This window comes from Gymnoscopelus braueri (genome assembly GCF_963280865.1).
Source record: "Gymnoscopelus braueri genome assembly, chromosome: 13".
In the NCBI taxonomy this organism is placed as follows: Eukaryota; Metazoa; Chordata; class Actinopteri; order Myctophiformes; family Myctophidae; genus Gymnoscopelus; species Gymnoscopelus braueri.
Window position 1 is genome coordinate 24,965,838 of NC_137615.1, and position 19,384 is coordinate 24,985,221.

Below are 19,384 nucleotides of genomic sequence, written 5' to 3' on the forward strand. Positions count from 1 at the left end.
AAATTGGTAGTTGCGGTTTGTAGTTTTTTTTGGTCTTGTTTCTGAAGTGTACTTGCTTATTTAGGCTTGCTTCCATTTAAAAAATTTTTTTAATTTAAACCAGTGGTTCTCAAATATTTTCATGAAAATGTTTTGTGCCAGCCGCCGCTGCCAGGAACAGGGAGCATTTGTGTTGTTAGAATGTTTGAAAAAAATAATCCAAATATTCCACATTTTATTTCAAGAGTTTTTGAAAATAGCAGATCTACAAGTAGATCGGCTATTTTGAAATAGATATAGGTTTAAAGTGCTCACTGCTCATGTGACCTAAGTTGCTTTGTTTGGGCTTGTTTTCTAAGACCTGGTTGCTTATTTCTCTCACAAAGTATGGCAACACTGGTGCTAAAGGTTCCTGGTCAAATTTAACTGATCTCCCAGCAGTCTGTAGGGTATTGTATCGCTTTTACGTATGGAATTAGTGTACTCCAGTTTGTAAAGATCTGCATATAATCTTTGAGCACGATTTCACACTTATGAACGGCTCTGAAAACGCAAGCTGGAAACATGCATTGCTGGTTGGTAATAATGGTGGACACTGACTGACTGTACCTAAACTCTATGGACTGTACAGAGAGCTACTAGCATGCGTTTATGTAACGTTAGCACTTGAACGTGGTAACGTTATTGTGAACAAAATGAATGAAAACACGTCGGATTCAACGACACACCGACAATGTTAGGAAAAGAAGCCGTGAGTATTTAACCTATTCAAGCCACGCTGTCCATAATGTTATCTCTTTCTTTATACCTTGCTAATCTGCTCTTGTTAGCCAATGATGTACCATATTGATTTGAGATGATGTTACGTCAGTTGGTAGAATTCATAGGTTACATTTTACATAATAACACTGGTAACAGCCAGGTGGGCACCAAGGAAGAGTGGGTGTGAAATTGGCCATTTCTTCCCAAATGAAATATTTGGAAAATGGTTTAACATTAACACCACTAAGCAAAAACAAAAGTTAAGAGTAGGCATATATTTATTATTATTATTATTATTATTATTATTATTATTATTATTATTATTACTGTTATTATGATGGTGGTGTGTCTTGTATAAATGTACTGTAGCCTACACACTGGGCTACAGTTGAGGTCAGAGCTATGATCCTGACTTTGAGTTATGAGTTAGTCGTGTCTGTTATCATGCTGCTGCTAATTGGCCATTTGTAATTAATCTAATTTGTCAGGCAGTTTAATTGTGTCATCATGTCTGTATGCGGTCATGTAAATGATTGAACTCAATTATTATTAACCTAATAAATTGCGAATTATGAATTGCGGAATTTATCAAGGTAAGTACACAAAATGATTAGATTATTTTTCTGTTAATTGACTGGTTTTGTCATGTATTTGAAGAGCACTTGTAGTCAAGTGGCTTATTGGCCTGGGTAATGTTGTGTATCAAATTCAGTAATTATGCCAAACAGATGGATAAGCTACAGATGAGGTTCAAACTGTCCATGCCACACTAAATTAAATTACATGTAATGTAATGTAATGTAATTTAACGGCACGCTCATGCAGATCAGGATAAAAGTGAAATCTTGCTCTTTGCTTTAATGACTTCTAATGGTGGAGCACCGTTTGTTTACAATGTCTGGATGTTATTTTTTACACATAGACAATATTCACAATATTCTTTGTTGGGTTTATGTGTCAGTTCAGCTGTAGTGTAGGGACATGTCTTGCACACTTGCAGACTTGTGCACACAACAGATAAGTTATCTTTGTGTCAAACCCTTCATTATACCACCTCCTCCTAGTCCTCCTCAGCAGTGGTGTAAAGTAACTAAGTACTTACTCAAGTACTGTACTTAAGTAAAATTGTGAGGTATTTTTTACTTTACTAGAGTATTTCAAAATTTCAGTACTTTTACTTCTTTTACTCCACTATAATTATTTTTGAAAACTTTAGTTACTTTTCAAATTTGGATTATTTTTACAAAACATACATTAACCAACTTACTTACCCTATACACTTCGGCCATTTAAAAATAGCCGATCTACAAGCTCACAATGCCATTGTGAGCTTGTAGATCGGCTATTTTCAAAAGATTTTTATAAATGTATACATTATACTTTGCATTTATAGATTCTGCATAATGAGTACTTTCTACTTTTGGTACTTTAAGTACATTTTGATACCAATACTTTTGTACTTTTACTCAAGTAAATTTTTTATGCCAGACTTTTACTTGTAACAGAGTATCCCAACCACTGCTCCTCAGCAACTCATTTGCGCAGCAGTGGGTTCACAGTGATGGCTGGTTTTTGTATGTAAACTATAGCAAAAATAAAACGGGCACATTCGCTGGATGGCAGGTGCAGGACCAACAGTGGATTAAGAAAAAAAATCTTCAGAAGACCTTGTCTTCTTCAAAAGACCTTGTCTTCTTCAGACACAAGGTCTTCAGAAGAAGACCTTGTGTTGAAACGTTAATCTACAAATAAAGCCTTGACTGGAAGTTACAGTGTGTGACTTGACTTCTATAATTTTTTGTCTGTAAACTATCCCAGTTTCTTCTCAAAGTCTTTCTTTTCTTGTCTTCTTTTGAGTGCTTCTCTATATTGCTTAATTTTAAACGAGCCCCCTTAGAAATCTAACAGTTTCTAACATCAGACTTCTCGTCTTGTTTTTGGTTCGTAGTTTTCTCCCCTAATTCATATTGCGATGGATGGACACTTTTGGAACATCTCAAGGGGCATACATTACACACACTATACATTACAGATAAATGTAGGACACTGACATAACATCAACCACAACGACGGTGTTCAGTTACTTACTGTTCATCGTTGACACTAGCACTCTTACTTATTGTCTTACATAATGCAGAGCCACATAGCTTTAGCATTCAGTTCTTGGCATCCATGTAACAAGGTATGAATAACCAACAAAGTTAGTAGGTATTAGGGAGTGCTTGTGTTCTGTCTGTTTTCATATATCTTTGTATTGCTCTGTCAGGTGGCCAGAATGAGGGAGCGGACAGTTCACACCCCTGTGGCTGGGATCTCTCCTATTCAGCAGATGCTGGCGTCTGGCACTGGAGCTCTCGTCACATCACTTTTTGGTGAGATCAATTGTCCTAGAAATATGTCGCAGCACACACTGATTAACCCATTAAGACCTGAGGCTGATTCAGTGGTGCTCAAAAGTTTTTCATGTCAAGGACCCCCAAAATTATATGTATTTGGCCGCGGACCCCATCTCAAAATATTTTTGTTCCAGGGACCCCCAGAAGCAAAGGTTTGAGTTAAAAATGTTCGCTTTGAAGAATATATATATTCAAAGATTTGCACAAATGTTCAAGTTATTCCAAAAATAGCAGATATGCAAGCTCATAGCGTGGCACAAAGTGCCACGCTTGTATATCTGCTATTTTTGAATAGCCAAAGTATAAAATAATGGTTAAAGTGGTTAAAATCTAAATTGGCACAGATGCTTTCCCGATCTTAATGGATTAACCACAACTGACCTGCTCGAGGTGCCTACAATGACATATAAAAAATACGGTGAAGCAGCGTTCTGCTTCTACGGACCGACAGCGTGGAAAAACTCCCATTACACCTAAGACAGGCAGCCTCTGTCGATAGCTTTAAAGCAGAAAAGTAGAAACTTGTGCCAAAGAGTTTTACTCATTAGTTTCCTTATTTACCCAGGCACTAATTCACCCACCCTCCTAAATGTACTGTATTGCTTGTGCTGATTGCGCTTCCTTTTTCCTACAGTCACACCGCTGGATGTTGTGAAGATAAGGCTGCAGGCACAGCGAACGCCATTCCATCAAGGTACATCGATACAGCGCACTGACTACTTGCCATCTATTTAGTCAGTGTCACAGTTTGTCTCTTTTTGCTGCTTGTCTACTTGTGTTGTGTTAGGTTATTCCTCCTGCTAGATTGCATAACGGGTGAAGGCCTGTTTCGTAAGGCCTCTGACCTTGAGAGAGCTGTTGGTAGATGCTGTGTATCTATATCGGGCATGCGTTGTTTACTAACCCCTCACTGCTTCTTTGTGTCTTTTGCACCGTCTTTGTATTTTATCTCTGGTTCTTTTGCTTTAGCCTGTGAATTCGCTCGCTGGAGTGGTGTCATCCGCCCCTCTAAGTGTGAGTATCTGACCCTCCGTCTCTGCTTACTCAAATCTGGCACCAGTTCAACAACATGTACCATTCTGGCACCTGTAGCTCAACAAGTGCCACCGCTTGCCCAACTAATCAACAGTGTTTCTGTAAAACTAAATAACCACTAACAAGCAATATTAATAGCAATCTTTCCATACTGAAAATATAATCACATTTTTAATTTCTCTATTACTAATTTAAAAAAATTTTTGGGTTGTTTTCCTTTGTAATGGTTGTACAAAGACCCTTGTTCTGCAGTTACTGACTTGAATACCGAAAAACGGGTTTAAATAAACAAACAGAGCTTGGGTCAGCCTTGATGTTACCATCATTGTGGCCAAATGGCCATTGGCATTTGCCTGTGTTATTAATAGCTTTGTGTTTCTTATGTGAGAAGATCTATATGCTTACATTAAAGGTAGGGTAAGTGATTTGCAATTATTCAAATAATTGTATAATGGGTCTATGTTCTGATAGTACTCGTTACTATAGAGTGTCCTGTCCATATAAGGAGTCTCCCATGTCTCTCCAGCTCTTTATTAAACAGAAAATGCATTTTCAGTGCTCTCTCCTGATTGGCTCAAATGTTGTCACCTACCTGAAAATGTACTATATTCTGTTTACTAAAGAGCTGGAGAGACCCCCTGTGACCGAACAAACGCTCTGTAGCAATGATTACTATCAGAATATAGTACTTCAAACTTTTTAACAAAAATAGCAGATCGGCTATTTCCGGTGACATAATTTGCGTGTACTACAGAGAGATCAAATTGATAAACAGCTGAGTTCTCCTTTAATATATTCTGCTGACTTGGCCAGTGGTCCAGGCACCTAGGCTCCATTGCAGCCTGACAGCGTGTCGCAGGTTCGAGTCCCGATCACGACGACCTTTGCTATCTTTGCTATGCGGCACTCTGCGTCTCTCTCTCTCCATTTCCTGTCTATGTACTAAACACTATCAATAAAGGCCAAAAATGTTTTAAAAAAAAGAATATATATATATTCAACTGACTTTTTGGTTGAATGTCTTTCTCTCAGGGAAATGTTTCTTGTATTGTAATGGATTGATGGATCACATCTATGTCTGTCAGAATGGAACCAGCTGCACCAGCTGGTATAAAACTCCAACCCACTTCAGTGGGACTCTAGTAAGTAATCTTATTACAATTACAATTTAGGCATTTAGCAGACACTCTTACAAGTGCGAGTTTGGAGTAAGCAGAGTTAAGCATGGACTCTAATCAACAAGCAACAGGGTAAACCGTCACACAAGTAGAGTGCAGAGAGAACAATATAGTGGCTCACAGAAAGTAGGATGCCAGGTAAATAATGAATCTAGCATAATTCCAAACAAACATTTTTCCAAACATGCTATCTAAATAAGATTCTTAACATTAAGTGGTTAAGAAAACAAAATAACAAAAACATGACAACATGTAGTAACAAACATATATCTGCATAGTAACTAACATCTGTAGGAAAAAAGGTGTCAAAAAGCGATACAAGGAGAGGGTGCTAGGGGGTGAGGTGTAGTCTGAAGAGGTAGACAATTGGGGGTCAGTCTACAGTTGACTGCAAGGGGAGTTCGTTCTACAGTATGGTACTTGCAAACGATGCTGACTTTGTGGTTACTTCCATTGTTATATAAATATATTTTAAATAAATATAAATATAAATGTTTGTTTGTTTGTTTTCTCACCCAAAGGATGCTTTTGTGAAGATTACACGCCATGAGGGTGTCCGGTCTTTGTGGAGCGGGTTACCACCAACACTGTGAGTGTTTAAAAAAAAAAAAACACAGGTTCACACCACTGTGAGGGCTTCTCACATCATCCTACTGTTCTGCGTGTGTACTGTGTGTACAATGCCAAAAATGAAGTTTTATTTGTTTAAGGATTTTATGCAGCCACATACAGTAAGTCAACTTATTGAACATTTAGAAAAAAAAATTACATCTCACTGGTTGTTTGCCAAAGAAGCTGGTAGAACAGACTATGAACTAACTGTCAATATGTTACCAGTGTTTGGCTTCAGTGACTGATAGTTGATATTTAATCATTCTTTGTGTAGAGTGATGGCAGTACCCGCCACGATCATCTACTTCACCTGTTATGATCAACTCCGGGACTTCTTGAGATACAGCCTGGGTTTTCATGGCAACCATATCCCTCTAGTTGCTGGGGCTCTCGCAAGATGTAAGTATTATAAAACCAACCCAGTATCCCATTGTCACAGGAATGGGTTTAATGTGTCAGTAGGCCTGACCTCGATTATTCGAATAGTCGACTAATCAGTCGAGGAGAGTCTGAGTCGACTGCCAATCTCTTAGTCGAATTATGAAAAAAATCATTGGCCTAATTTGCTATATTAATTAAGTAATAGTTTGCCAAAAATAGGATATACATCATGATTTATTGAGAGAAACCAAGCAAGTATAAGTTAAATCAGACATTAAGCACCCCTACAGCCCAAACGGAATGTTCCTCTATTGCATAGAGGGGGAAAAAAACAGTAAAAAAAAAAACGTATTTGTTTGGTGTTGCATTAGTCGACTATAGGCAACATTTGGCCAATCAGATTCGACTATAGTCACAGTCACAGGCCTATGTGTCAGTGAGTGTCGTGAACATTACTTCTTATCCGCCCTGTGGCCTATGTTCACTAAACAAGAATTAAACTTAGTGACGTTAATCCTAACCAAAACCTTAACCCACCTGACCTTAACATTACTACCAATGCCTAGAGACTTAACTAAAACGAATGAAACCACACCAGGCTCATGCATGAATGGTCGAACAACATTGTGAAAGCAGCATCATGATGTCATCACATGTATTTCAAGGTGGTATACGAGTATTTGATGGCGTCATCATATGGGTATTTATTTTCACATTTTCACATGTAAGCATGGCTAAACGTGACATTGACATATTAAAACAAAGTGGACTAGCGGGCATGATAGTAGTAGGTTGTATACCATCACACACATGCACAAACCACATTGAAAAGCATACGTTTATGATGCATTGATAGGTGTAATGATGATGTGTTGCTGTCTTTGTTTTGTGTGTAATCCAGTGGGAGCTGTGAGTGTGATCAGCCCACTGGAGCTGATGCGGACTAAGATGCAGTCCCGCCAACTGTCCTACAATGAGCTGCACGTGTGTATCCGTTCAGCTTTGGCCCAGGACGGCTGGCTCTCCCTGTGGAGGGGCTGGGGGCCCACCGTTTTGAGAGATGTGCCCTTCTCAGGTGAGACCAGAGACCCACCAAAATCACAACACCACTCAGCATTATCACACAGTCTAAACTGAGTAGAAATCAATATACCAATATGCCAGTCACATTATTTGCCAAGTACAGGGACAGGGACAACCAGGCCTCCCAATAAATTAGATGGGAAAGTGAAGTACAAAACAGCGGGAAGACACCAGTATTTACACAAGTTAATTAGTTGATCAGTCATGGAAATAAGTTCCTCTTTCTGTGTGTTTGTGAAGCGTTGTACTGGTTTAACTATGAACTGGTGAAGGCCCAGCTGTGTGAGCAGTACCATACATCTCAGGCCACCTTCTCCATCAGCTTTACTGCGGGAGCTGTCTCTGGAGCAGTGAGTACCAAAAAAACTGCAGTCCTTTTTAGGGATGTTGATAATTAAACATTAGCCCACAATAAGACATTTGACTGATTATTACAGTTAAACGGTTAAAAAACATGTCTGTGTTTTCATTGGGGAAGGCACATTTTTTCCCCCTAAAGTGACGCCTGCAGGCAGCTACCACGTTACAAAGCTGAAAACAGCATGGAAATAAGGAACGTTGAGCACTTCAGGATATTGCCATTGGACTGCTATGGCATTTTAATTTCAAAACCATATGTTTTTGCAGAATAAACACGTTTTGCAATACAGTTATGATCTGAATCAATATTTTAGCCTTGCATCGATCAAAAAGTGTGATGTTCCCACTTAGCATTTACAACCTCTCAGTGGAGATCATGAATGGCATGTTGATAAATGTCAGCCTGATGGCATATGTCTACTCTATCTGAATTGTTTACTGTAGGCTGGAAGTCAAAATGATCTGAGGTTGAACGGGACAGTGAAGTAGGGTGCAATATGCAATTGGTAAAGATGTCTTGCATCAGAGGAAATGAAAGTTTCACACGTGTATTAAATTTGTCTCTGAAATCTCAGCTACTTATTATTTTTATTTGTATATTGCCCTACATATAATTAATAAATTGTATTACTAACATAACATTTGAATACATGTGGGATGGAGGAATGTCTCAACAGTCCGCCAGTCAGTTGGAGCAGTTTGTTGCATCTGGTTACATATTACAGGAAAACTGTCAAAAAGGGCCTTTGAAATTTTTACAGAAGTACATATTGTCACACTTAATTATGCAATGTTTTAACAACGTCGTAGACGGGTCGAATTTTATTGCATTATAGAACAATAAATCAAATAGTCAGACAAATGTTCGACCAGCTCTTGCAATTCAGGACACAACAAATCTGTCATAAGCAGTGTCTGATCTAACAAATCTGTTAGTTTGTCGGAACTGTACTTGTTCCTCATTAACTGTAAGGTAATGTTGGTCATACAAAATGTGTCATTTCCTTGTACAGTAATATCAGCCTGTTGATATGCAATATCATTTCTCATTGACTGTAATGCAACATTTGTGATACAAAATGTTATTCCTCTGTAAAATAACATGAACCTGTTGATATGCATTGATATCTTTGACTATTTACCTATTATTTTGTTGTTCGTTGACTAGAGGTCATGCTTACTCTGCTTAATGAGAAAGCTTTCCATTTCAAAGCTTTTCTACCCTCTGGAAGTACCAGTCATGTTGCCACGCCTGGGCATTGTTCTAGATGCATAAAGTTAACGATAAAGTTTGCACACTGTTGTTTGCTCCCGCTCTTGAATTCAAGGATCAGCGTTTTGATCACAAATGGATTTTCATCAGCATAAGTCAGGAAGTGGGAGCACACTCTTATACGGTACATGGGTAGGGTCTAGCCACCAATTGACTGAGAGAATAATAGGTGTAATCACTTGACCCAGTAACAATCAAGAAGTGCGATAATACACACAATTTGTTATAGTGTATGGCAGAGAGCGCTTACATTGTCCTAGATATGACTTAACTTTCATATATCGTCATGTTCACTAGATTGCTGGAATCTTGACTCTGCCTTTTGATGTTGTCAAGACGAGGAGACAGATCCAACTGGGGGAGATGGAGACGCTGGGAGGTCAGTTATTGTGTTACTTAACCAGTATTGTATTCTAGAGGGCATTCCCTTATGCGAAAGTACACTCCATGCCCTCGACTGAATTCAAAATGTTCATTATTTCCTTGTAGTTACCTTGAAGAAGACCACATCCACTTGGCACATGATGAAGGAAATACGGTCCGAGTTGGGCTACAGGGGCCTTTTTGCTGGTAAGCAGTCATCTCTTGTTATTTTAACTCAATGATTTAACTCGCCATACCATGTTACTTTAGCTATGTTAGAAATTCAACTGAATTACACATAAAAATGTATCCTTAAAGGACAAATTTTACACTTTTAAGAGTTAAATGAACACGTTTTACTGTGTACTGACTGTACATCTTCTTCATTCGTGCTGTAGGTTTCTTGCCCAGGGTGATCAAAGTGGCCCCAGCTTGTGCGGTTATGATCAGCAGTTATGAGTTTGGCAAGGCCTTCTTCCAGAAAAAGAACCTTGATCGAGCACAGCACGCTTTTTGAAGGATCTCTCCTCTTGATGTTGGTTGATCCCGCGTTAACGGGTAGAGGCTATTTACATAACATTGCACATGTAACCGCTGTGCAGGACAGTTCTGACAAGTCTCTTCAAACAGAAGCTTGAGGGAAAAGATCACCTCGAATTGCTGTTTTCCAGTGCAGCAGTCCAGTGTCTGCTTCTTTTATGGACTCACGTTTCAGTGAGGTTGCTCCTTACATTTCCCATGTTTGTCACGCTGACTGTGCAGTGATTTTAGACAGGATTTAATCCATTTAACCTGAAAAGAGTTTCTGCACAACATGATGAGCCAAGAAGTCCAATGACACTCTAGGCATGAGTGTCATGAGTGACAGCACAGATGGGTGAATTGTATTTTGGATGCCTTACAAAAGGAATCACTCTAAAGCACATTGGCATGGCACACACGCACACACACGCACGCACACAGGCACACAGACACACAGACACACAGACACACAGACACACAGGCACACAGGCACACAGGCACACACACACACGTATTTCAATTGAATCTTAATGGGACATGCTAATTCTTGGTATCTATAGTATGATGTGTAATTGCATCATGGGCAAAAAAAGAAAAAATCTCAAAGACTGCAACTGCATGAAAAATGAGACAAGCTAGCAGGTCTTCATTCCCCAGCCTCAGTAATGCCTCAGACACTGCATGGTACAGTATGTGCATTTCCATTTAATCAGACTGAATGACCCTACAATATTGCCATGCATATGTCTCTCATTACAATACAATTCAATTAATAGGTGTAATGATTTTTATTTAATGTTTTTGGTTATATCGTACATCAGTTTAATGACAGTGAAATACCAAGACAGAAGAAAAGGAAATTCCAGTTATAGGCAATGTGATGAATGAGAACGTCCTACAGCGTATCAGGAGATATATTGATGAGGTTTAGTGTGTATATATAGCCTGATTTATATTCTGTGTCGCACACTGAAAATATCAGGTCTGCTAGCTCACAAAGTGTGTCGCAGATAAGCATATTGGTTTGCTTGTACAGCAAACAAGACCAGATTTTCTTTCCTCATGAATAATAGAGTGGTTGACTGACAGATACATCCGTTTTGTATGAATAAACTTGACCATCTGTAGCACTTAAGTCTTGCAGCACATAAAAAGACTATCCTGTTGTAATATAAAATAGTTTGTGTTGAATGTTTGTCATGTCTCATCATTGGAAGAAAGCCATAGGAGATATTATTCCACCGTTCAAGCTTCAGTTAATAAGAAAGCAAATCTTCATTTCACCAAAAAGATGGCAATTCTTTGTGTGGCTCTGTGTGACAAATCATGAGAAATCATAAAAATGCAGAACATTTTATTGTATTCTGAGAAAGTCTCTGAAAAAAAGTAATCCTACAATTTGGGATAACTTGTCTATATTAATTTGTTCTCAGGGGCTGTTAGAGATCAATATTGATAGGAGTTGAAAACTTTAATGGATGTCTTGGGTGCTTTATTATTGGTTCAATAATATTTGTAGATATTACAAACCAATTAAGTAGTCAGAACATGTTACCTAGCTACAACACTGAATCATTAAATTGTTGCCTTAAAAGTTCAAATACATGTCCTGTGTCGTTTTCTTTGAATGTATTTCCATTTTCTGAATGGAATGTTAAGGATACATTTTTCTGGCTGTACATAATGTGAATGTCACACCAGTTGTATTTCTGAAATACCTTTCAATTGTGTATGTGATGTGAATGTGATCATGGATGTGACATGTCATACCGACAGTGGTACCAATGTGAACCTCACAGGTGAGTTCCATTTGTCCTCAAATCAGGATACCATAACTAGGAGGAGGGGCATACAATTATCAAGCTTTGACAATGTATTGCAACATCCATCCATAATACATTTACAAAACCCATGATCTACAACAATATTTAAAATGTAAAATACACTTGATAATTGGTTGCCCCTCCTTAGGGTACTCTGATGAGAGGTGACAGGTGAGTTCCATTCTCCAGATGGAACTCACCTGTGTGTTCTTCCCTATATAAGTGAGGTTCATTTGTCTTGATGTAGATCCCTGAAGAAGACCTTTTGTCAGGTCGATAGTAAACAATAAAAGCCTCGAGATCGAGGCTAGGTCGATAGTTACTTGGATTCTTAATAATGTATTTAATACATTGCTCTTTTGTATTGTGGCTACGAGCTATGCGACCTATTTTTTTCATTTGTATGCTTTTGCAACATGGTCAGCACCTCTGCGCTATTTCTGGGTGCCCTTCGAGCTTGTTTTGTAACTACAGTAACATTATTTTCTTTGAAATCAGATGTAGAACATAATATAGCCTTTTCGAACAATCGGACAGCGACATCTAATGGCTATAGAGTGATGTACTAGAGGAGGTTCTTGAACGAGGACAGTCACGCTGGATCCCGCGATGTTTGCTTCTGTATAAAAGCAGTCTCCTCCCCTCTCACGGTCTCTTTCAGTCGGATTGGAGACAGAATGGTGAGCATGTTGTGGAGAGCCATCTGCTTGTTATCTAAACCATCCTCTGTGTATTAATTTGTGTTCGAATTCTAAAGTATTATATCTTAGGTGCATAACACGCCTGTGGAGATATTGATGCCACGAACATATTGAATTACATGGTTTTCCTAATGCGCGTTTAGCCACACCGGCTATTCAGAGGTTCAAAATGGCTGCTTGGAGTAGGCCACTGAGGTTGTTAAATTTGTTGACAATTATCTTGCAGCTAATCACTAGTTTTAAGTGATTTAATGTTGTTTGAACTGCTTGTATCACAAACGCAATGAAAGTCACCACCCAGCAGTAGGCTTGCTAATGCTAACGTTCAGTCAGGCTGACGTCTCAACACGAGGCTGCTGCGGATGTTTGACATATGGTGCTGTAATGCTAACTAGCTTCATCACGATAAATGGTGAAGACCTTACCATTACATGATTGGCGGTGACTAGTGTCATAATGATGTGGGGGAGGGCATTGCATTGTTACTGTACGTGTGCCCCGAGCTTTGTTACTAACAACTGGTCTTGTGTCCACAGTCTCACCGTAAGTTCTCGGCTCCACGACACGGCTCCTTGGGCTTCCTGCCCCGGAAGAGGTGCAAGCGTCACCGGGGCAAGGTGAAGAGCTTCCCCAAGGATGACACCAGCAAGCCTGTCCACCTGACTGCCTTCCTTGGCTACAAGGCTGGCATGACCCACATTGTCCGTGAGGTCGACCGACCTGGCTCAAGTGAGTGCAGCTTTTACTTTGAACATGATACAGTAAATGGGAGTACTTAAAGGTAGGGTTTGTGATTTTCTTTGGTTAAAATAAGTGTCAAATGCTCCATTCTGATGGTACTCATTGCTAGAGTGTTTGTTCAGTGAACGAGTCTCCATGTCTCCAGCTCTTTATGAAACAGAAAATGCATTTTCAGTGATCTCTCCTGATTGGCTTAAATGTTGTCACCTACCTGAAAATGTACTATATTCTGTTCACTAAACAGCTGGAGAGACCCCTGTGACCGAACAAACGCTCTGTAGCAATGATTACTATCAGAATACAGTACTTTTTTCATGAATACGAGAGGTAGCTGAAGTTATATTTTCTATAACATGGTGGTCTGTCTGTGATGAAGCTTCTCGACGGGCGGACATAGTGGGTTGGTAGCCCTTGATGAATGTCGAGTACTGAGTGCAGTCTATCATAACAGTTGAGGCTGCATTTAAAAATCTGATGAGTGTATATGACTCGAGGCTGTATGTTTTACAGAGGTGAACAAGAAGGAGGTGGTTGAGGCCGTGACCATAGTGGAGACTCCTCCCATGATCATGGTTGGTGTTGTGGGCTACGTTATGACCCCCCGTGGCCTGCGCTCCTTCAAGACCATCTTCGCTGAGCACATCAGTGATGAGTGCAAGCGTCGCTTCTATAAGAACTGGTAAGTCATCTTGAGCTTAATTGAATTCAAAATATATATTTTAAAGGAATACCTGAAGCAAATGTTAAGTGTTTAACATTACGGTGGCCCCCTGCTGCAGCTCCGCTCAGGTGCCTCGTGGCCTGATGAGCTCCGGGCTCCTCTGGCCGGTGGAAAGTGCTTCTTAGAAACCGAGCCATGAGCCGAAACCTCCTGGTTTAAAAGCTGTGACTGCCCGTCTCCTCCTCCAAGGAGGAAGGGTGAACAGCTGTGCATTGTGTTCTTCCTCTGGCCCACTGTGGTTATGAAGGACCTGTGCCAACCTGTGCTTCTCTCTTGTATACTGCGGTCGCGCTGCATGCTCACAGGTACAAGTCCAAGAAGAAGGCCTTCACCAAGTACTGCAAAAAGTGGCAGGATGACGATGGCAAAAAGCAGCTGGAGAAGGACTTTGCATCCATGAAGAAGTACTGCCAGGTCATCCGTGTCTTGGCCCACACTCAGGTTTGTACCGGTATATTGTATTATCACCCCAAGTCCTATTCTCCCCCTTGTACATTGTATTATCACCCAAGTCCTATTCTCCCCCTTGTGTGTATGTGATGAGACCACGGAAACAGCGTCAGGCATGGCGCCCGACCCACATGAGGAGACAAATCCGCTGCCTTCCTTCTGACACCACAAGCTCTTGTATTTACAGAGATTAGTGTTGTAATTTTTATGGGCATTCTTTTTGTATTGACTCTGTGTTTTGATCTATGCAGATGCGCCTACTGCCCCATAGGCAGAAGAAGTCTCACCTCATGGAGGTGCAGCTTAACGGAGGCTCCATCGCTGACAAGGTTGACTGGGCCCGTGAGAAGCTGGAACAAGCCGTACCGATCACCACAGTCTTCTCCCAGGACGAGATGATTGACGTCATTGGAGTCACAAAGGGTCACGGATACAAAGGTATGTCATAATTATCCTTGGTGTGTCGTTTAACAAGGTGGTTGGCAGCACTCATGCCTCCTAGGGCTGCATGTTTTTACTAAAATATGAATCACACATTTTCTTATCTATGTTTTCAATGAACATTTATTGCACGCTAGATGGCAGTAATGATGTTTAAGATGGAGCTTTTAACGTATACATCAAAGCACTTTGATATACACAGGCAACCCCTGCACTGAACGTAACCTGGTTCACACCTCATTATGAACTTGGGTTCCATTCCAGTGCCAGATTGAACTCCAGTGAGGCAGGGGAGCAGTGCCCTTTTGTGCTAGCTCCCTGTTCACTCTCTGGGAACACCACCAACTCGGTCAACTGTTGGTCAATTGCAAAAAATAACATTTATTGCGCTCTAGATGGCAGTAATGATGTGTAAGATGCCTGCTGTTAAGATGGAGCTTTAACGTATACATCAAAGCACTTGACTAACATGGTAATGGTGTCAAAAGTGCTTGACTTAAACGCAAGTTTCTCAAGACTGAAAGTTTCCCTGTCTTCTGCCCTGTAGGTGTTACCAGCCGTTGGCATACAAAGAAGCTTCCTCGCAAGACCCATCGTGGTCTGCGCAAGGTTGCCTGTATTGGTGCCTGGCATCCTGCCCGTGTGGCCTTCTCTGTGGCCCGTGCTGGTCAGAAGGGTTACCACCACCGCACAGAAATCAACAAGAAGGTGGGTAACGCCATTTGTCATGGTCTCATTGATTTTCTAAATTGCACATATCTGAGTTGTAGGTGTTAACCATCTCCTCTTTGTAGATCTACAAGATCGGCCAGGGCTTCCACAACAAAGATGGAAAGCTTGTGAAGAACAATGCCTCTACCGAATATGATCTGTCCAATAAGAGCATCAACCCCATGGTGAGTGTGTATTAGTGTGTCAGCAAGTGTGTCGCATTCCTGTTCTGTTCAACGTGTTCAGCAAGTGTGTCGCATTCCTGTTCTGTTCAACGTGTTCTAACTTAAATGTATTTATTTTCAATCAAGGGAGGCTTTGTGCATTATGGAGAGGTGACCAACGACTTCATCATGATTAAGGGCTGTGTGATCGGGACCAAAAAGAGGGTGCTCACTCTGCGCAAGGTGAGACCAGATGCACGCACATGACTGGACAAATCCTTAATCTGCTTTCATTTAAACGCTTGGACATCTGAGCAGCCACTAAACTAACCTTTTGCACCAATCATGGCATAGCAAAAATCTGTTACAGGTTTGGTGCGCTTAGTGGCAGAAATCTGTAGAATCACATTCATGACTACGCCATGTTAACCTCTTAATGGGGGGGTGGGTGAACTCTCACATGAGTGAGTTCCTATTAATGAAGGTTTAAAATGTTGATCTATGGTAAATGTTATGGTATTTGGCAGAATCTTCTTAAAAATGACTGAACAGCTGTACCCAGGGTCTGGCTGATGTACTGTTCACGTAATCCCCAGGTTTAGTTGATGGATAACTCTTATCTGACTTGCTCTAAATTCTACACATCTTGAGCAGGACTTTTGTATGTATAGCTACACATTTAAACTGGCATTAATGTATTAAGATGGTAAAATGTCACGTTGGTGCGAACAGAAATCCAGTACTCTGTTATATTTATAAACTGTTAGCATCTAGTATAATTCTGATATACGCAGGCAACCCCTGCACTGAACGTAACCTGGTTCACACCTCATTATGAACTTGGGTTCCATTCCAGTGCCAGATTGAACTCCAGTGAGGCAGGGGAGCAGTGCCCTTTTGTGCTAGCTCCCTGTTCACTCTCTGGGAACACTTTATCTGGACTGCTGTTTCTTAGTGCAGAAACCCAGTGGATCTTAAATTGTTCGCTACCCGTTGGCTTGAACTACTGACCCTCTTAATGCTGTTTCTGCTGGCGAAATGTATTAACATTTTATTTTTACCCCCTTTCCAGTCTCTGCTGGTGCAGACAAGCCGTCGTGCCCTGGAGAAGATCGACCTTAAGTTCATTGATACCACTTCCAAATTTGGACATGGTCGCTTCCAAACTGCAGAGGAAAAGAAGGCGTTTATGGTAAGACTAATGCATTTCCCATTGCACCACAGCAGCTTTCAAGACCTTCATGACTCGTTTCCACTGCATAGTACTAGCTCAACTTCATATTTTTGGTATTTTTTCCAACTTAGAAAAGTTGTAGAGTGCCTCGTATTTGTATCACCTCAGAGGAGCTAATGCTAGAAGGTCTGCACACCACTGATTTGTCACTTGCTTCAACAACTGACTCTATAACTGCATGGAAGTGTAATGATAAATGGCATGGCCTATTTCTTGCATTCATGTTATGGGAAACATTTTCTGGACTGGATAGGTGAAATAGAAATCGTTTCCATACAAGTGCTTAAGCACTCTCCTACGCAGAGGGTTGGATGTCGCTATGACTACCAGCTACACTGAGGGGGTATTTGCAGTGAAAAATCAAGTACCTGGTACTTACGCCTATACCATGCAGTGGAAAAGCATACAATGATATTTAAAATGTCAGTTTATCTTCGCTGGCATTCATGCATTTAGTTGGTAAAATGTTAAGTTGGTGCAAACAGAAATCCAGTACGCTATATTTATAAACTGTTAAAATCTAGTATCATATTTCTGATATACACAGGCAACCCCTGCACTGAACGTAACCTGGTTCACACCTCATTATGAACTTGGGTTCCATTCCAGTGCCAGATTGAGCTCCAGTGAGGCAGGGGAGCAGTGCCCTTTTGTGCTAGCTCCCTGTTCACTCATTGGGAACACCGCCTCCTTGGTCAACTGTTGGTCAATTGCAAAATAGTTTGTCTGTGCATGACTGACACTGTCTTCTTTCTACAGGGACCACTCAAGAAGGACCGCTTGGTCAAGGAAGAGACTGCTTGAAGCCCCTGTCCTTTTGTGCTGGATTGATGTAAGTTGGTGCAAACAGAAATCCAGAACTCTATACGCTATATTTATAAACTGTTAAAATCTAGTATCATATTTCTGATATACACAGGCAACCCCTTGCACTGAACGTAACCTGGTTCACACCTCATTATGAACTTGGGTTCCATTCCAGTGCCAGATTGAGCTCCAGTGAGGCAGGGGAGCAGTGCCCTTTTGTGCTAGCTCCCTGTTCACTCATTGGGAACACCGCCTCCTTGGTCAACTGTTGGTCAATTGCAAAATAGTTTGTCTGTGCATGACTGACACTGTCTTTTCTTTCTACAGGGACCACTCAAGAAGGACCGCTTGGTCAAGGAAGAGACTGCTTGAAGCCCCTGTCCTTTTGTGCTGGATTGATGTAATCATGCAGTACACCTCTTGATTAAAAACAACAAAAAAACATACAAAGACTGTTTTGCTTATTAAGTTGTCAAATCAATTTTATAGTTGTGTTTAAATCAATTTTAGATGGTTGACATATGATGAGGAATGTCTGATTAAGGATGGCTGCCTCAAGCCGTGAGATGGGAGTTTGGTCAGTATTAACCTTGTAGTTGTACCTGAGTCAGCATGTAGGGAGTGCTGCAAATGACAGCTGGTCAATAATTAATTCAGCAGGGGTACTTAATTGGTGCTGTTGTAGAAGTCATTTTAAAAACATGATTTGGTCAGGTGTCTTGACAAGTTGAAAGCAATGTTGGGCATAAAGGGGACATGTTGGATATATAATGTTTACTTTGCTAAAGGGTAGTTGAGTTTTAATTAACAACATTGTGTTTCCATAAATGCCAAAACATGTAATATAAAAGTGTGGCCACATATGCATTCCTTTGAGCTAACATGGCATTAACTGGCCATATGTGTCCTTGAGGATTTGGCTGACGTCAGACAAAACTTAAGCAGCCACTGTACAGTAAGTCTCACCCTCTGACTCATCATTGCCAAAATGTTAGTCTCTACTTCAGCAGGTAATGAGAGGGACCCTAAGAGGGGCCATGAGAGCCATTCAGATGTCCCTCAAAATGCCTCTGCAAGACAACGCTGCATAATATTCTGCACTCTTTGCAGAAAAGTGGATTTTCATAAGATTTTGAAGGTCTCTCACTTCCCATTAACCTAACGCCTTAGAAGCTCGGGGACAATTGTTCTCCATCAAGCAGCATTTTGCGATTTTCTGTATTTTTTTCCCCAACCAAAGCAGTTCTACAGAAGTGAGGAAAGAAAAGGGCCTCAATGGGATGATATAACAATGACGCTTTATCGCATCCCCTTAAGAAGTGGTGTGGTGTGCGGTCTAAAACAGTGTAATGCTGAACAAACCTTTGGGAGATATCTATTGGGTTGTAAATTTAGAATGATATGCAATTGAGTAACAAAAAAAACCTTTTAAATGTTTATGGGGTAATTCTAACATAGTGGAACATAACAGCGAATTCAGGGAAACATTTTGTTACAAGCATTTATTGATGTACCTTTAGAGCAGACCAGCGTGCCTTGAACAACTGCCTGAAGACATGTTTTAGTCAAAACATGTTGCTTGGTTTCCCTGAATAAAGGGGCGATATGTGTTAACTAGACTATCCTCATTTAGATTTTTTAAAAACA

General features: G+C 40.5%; 2 protein-coding genes across 4 annotated transcripts; both read left to right on the plus strand.

Moving 5' to 3' along the window:
• Positions 1-413: 413 nt before the first annotated feature.
• Positions 414-11,483, plus strand: slc25a39 (solute carrier family 25 member 39). 2 transcript variants are annotated; one of them, XM_080447692.1, is made up of 12 exons: positions 414-730; positions 3,008-3,113; positions 3,772-3,831; positions 4,107-4,151; positions 5,205-5,314; positions 5,872-5,939; positions 6,237-6,361; positions 7,245-7,418; positions 7,667-7,776; positions 9,357-9,438; positions 9,549-9,629; positions 9,821-11,483. In XM_080447692.1, the coding sequence occupies exons 1-12, from the start codon at positions 713-715 to the stop codon at positions 9,937-9,939; spliced, it is 1,098 nt and encodes a 365-aa protein (XP_080303818.1). In that variant the 5' UTR covers positions 414-712; the 3' UTR covers positions 9,940-11,483. The 2 variants fall into 2 exon arrangements, with proteins under 2 accessions (XP_080303818.1, XP_080303819.1); XM_080447693.1 differs by lacking the exon at positions 4,107-4,151.
• Positions 11,484-12,405: 922 nt separating this feature from the next.
• Positions 12,406-18,187, plus strand: rpl3 (ribosomal protein L3). 2 transcript variants are annotated; one of them, XM_080447687.1, is made up of 11 exons: positions 12,406-12,447; positions 13,005-13,197; positions 13,720-13,888; positions 14,236-14,371; positions 14,632-14,818; positions 15,369-15,529; positions 15,616-15,717; positions 15,844-15,939; positions 16,769-16,888; positions 17,690-17,762; positions 18,065-18,187. In XM_080447687.1, exons 1-10 carry the CDS (start codon positions 12,445-12,447, stop codon positions 17,732-17,734), a joined length of 1,212 nt encoding a protein of 403 aa, XP_080303813.1. In that variant the 5' UTR covers positions 12,406-12,444; the 3' UTR covers positions 17,735-17,762; positions 18,065-18,187. The 2 variants fall into 2 exon arrangements, with proteins under 2 accessions (XP_080303813.1, XP_080303814.1); XM_080447688.1 differs by lacking the exon at positions 17,690-17,762.
• The last annotated feature ends 1,197 nt before the right edge of the window (positions 18,188-19,384 follow it).

Excerpts from the sequence above, each read along its gene's own strand:
- slc25a39 (XM_080447692.1), top strand. Across the intron at positions 3,114-3,771 it reads TCTCGTCACATCACTTTTTG|TCACACCGCTGGATGTTGTG; the intron begins GTGAGATCAATT and ends TTTTTCCTACAG. Across the intron at positions 7,777-9,356 it reads CGGGAGCTGTCTCTGGAGCA|ATTGCTGGAATCTTGACTCT; the intron begins GTGAGTACCAAA and ends CATGTTCACTAG.
- rpl3 (XM_080447687.1), top strand. Across the intron at positions 13,198-13,719 it reads GGTCGACCGACCTGGCTCAA|AGGTGAACAAGAAGGAGGTG; the intron begins GTGAGTGCAGCT and ends TATGTTTTACAG. Across the intron at positions 15,718-15,843 it reads ATAAGAGCATCAACCCCATG|GGAGGCTTTGTGCATTATGG; the intron begins GTGAGTGTGTAT and ends TTTTCAATCAAG.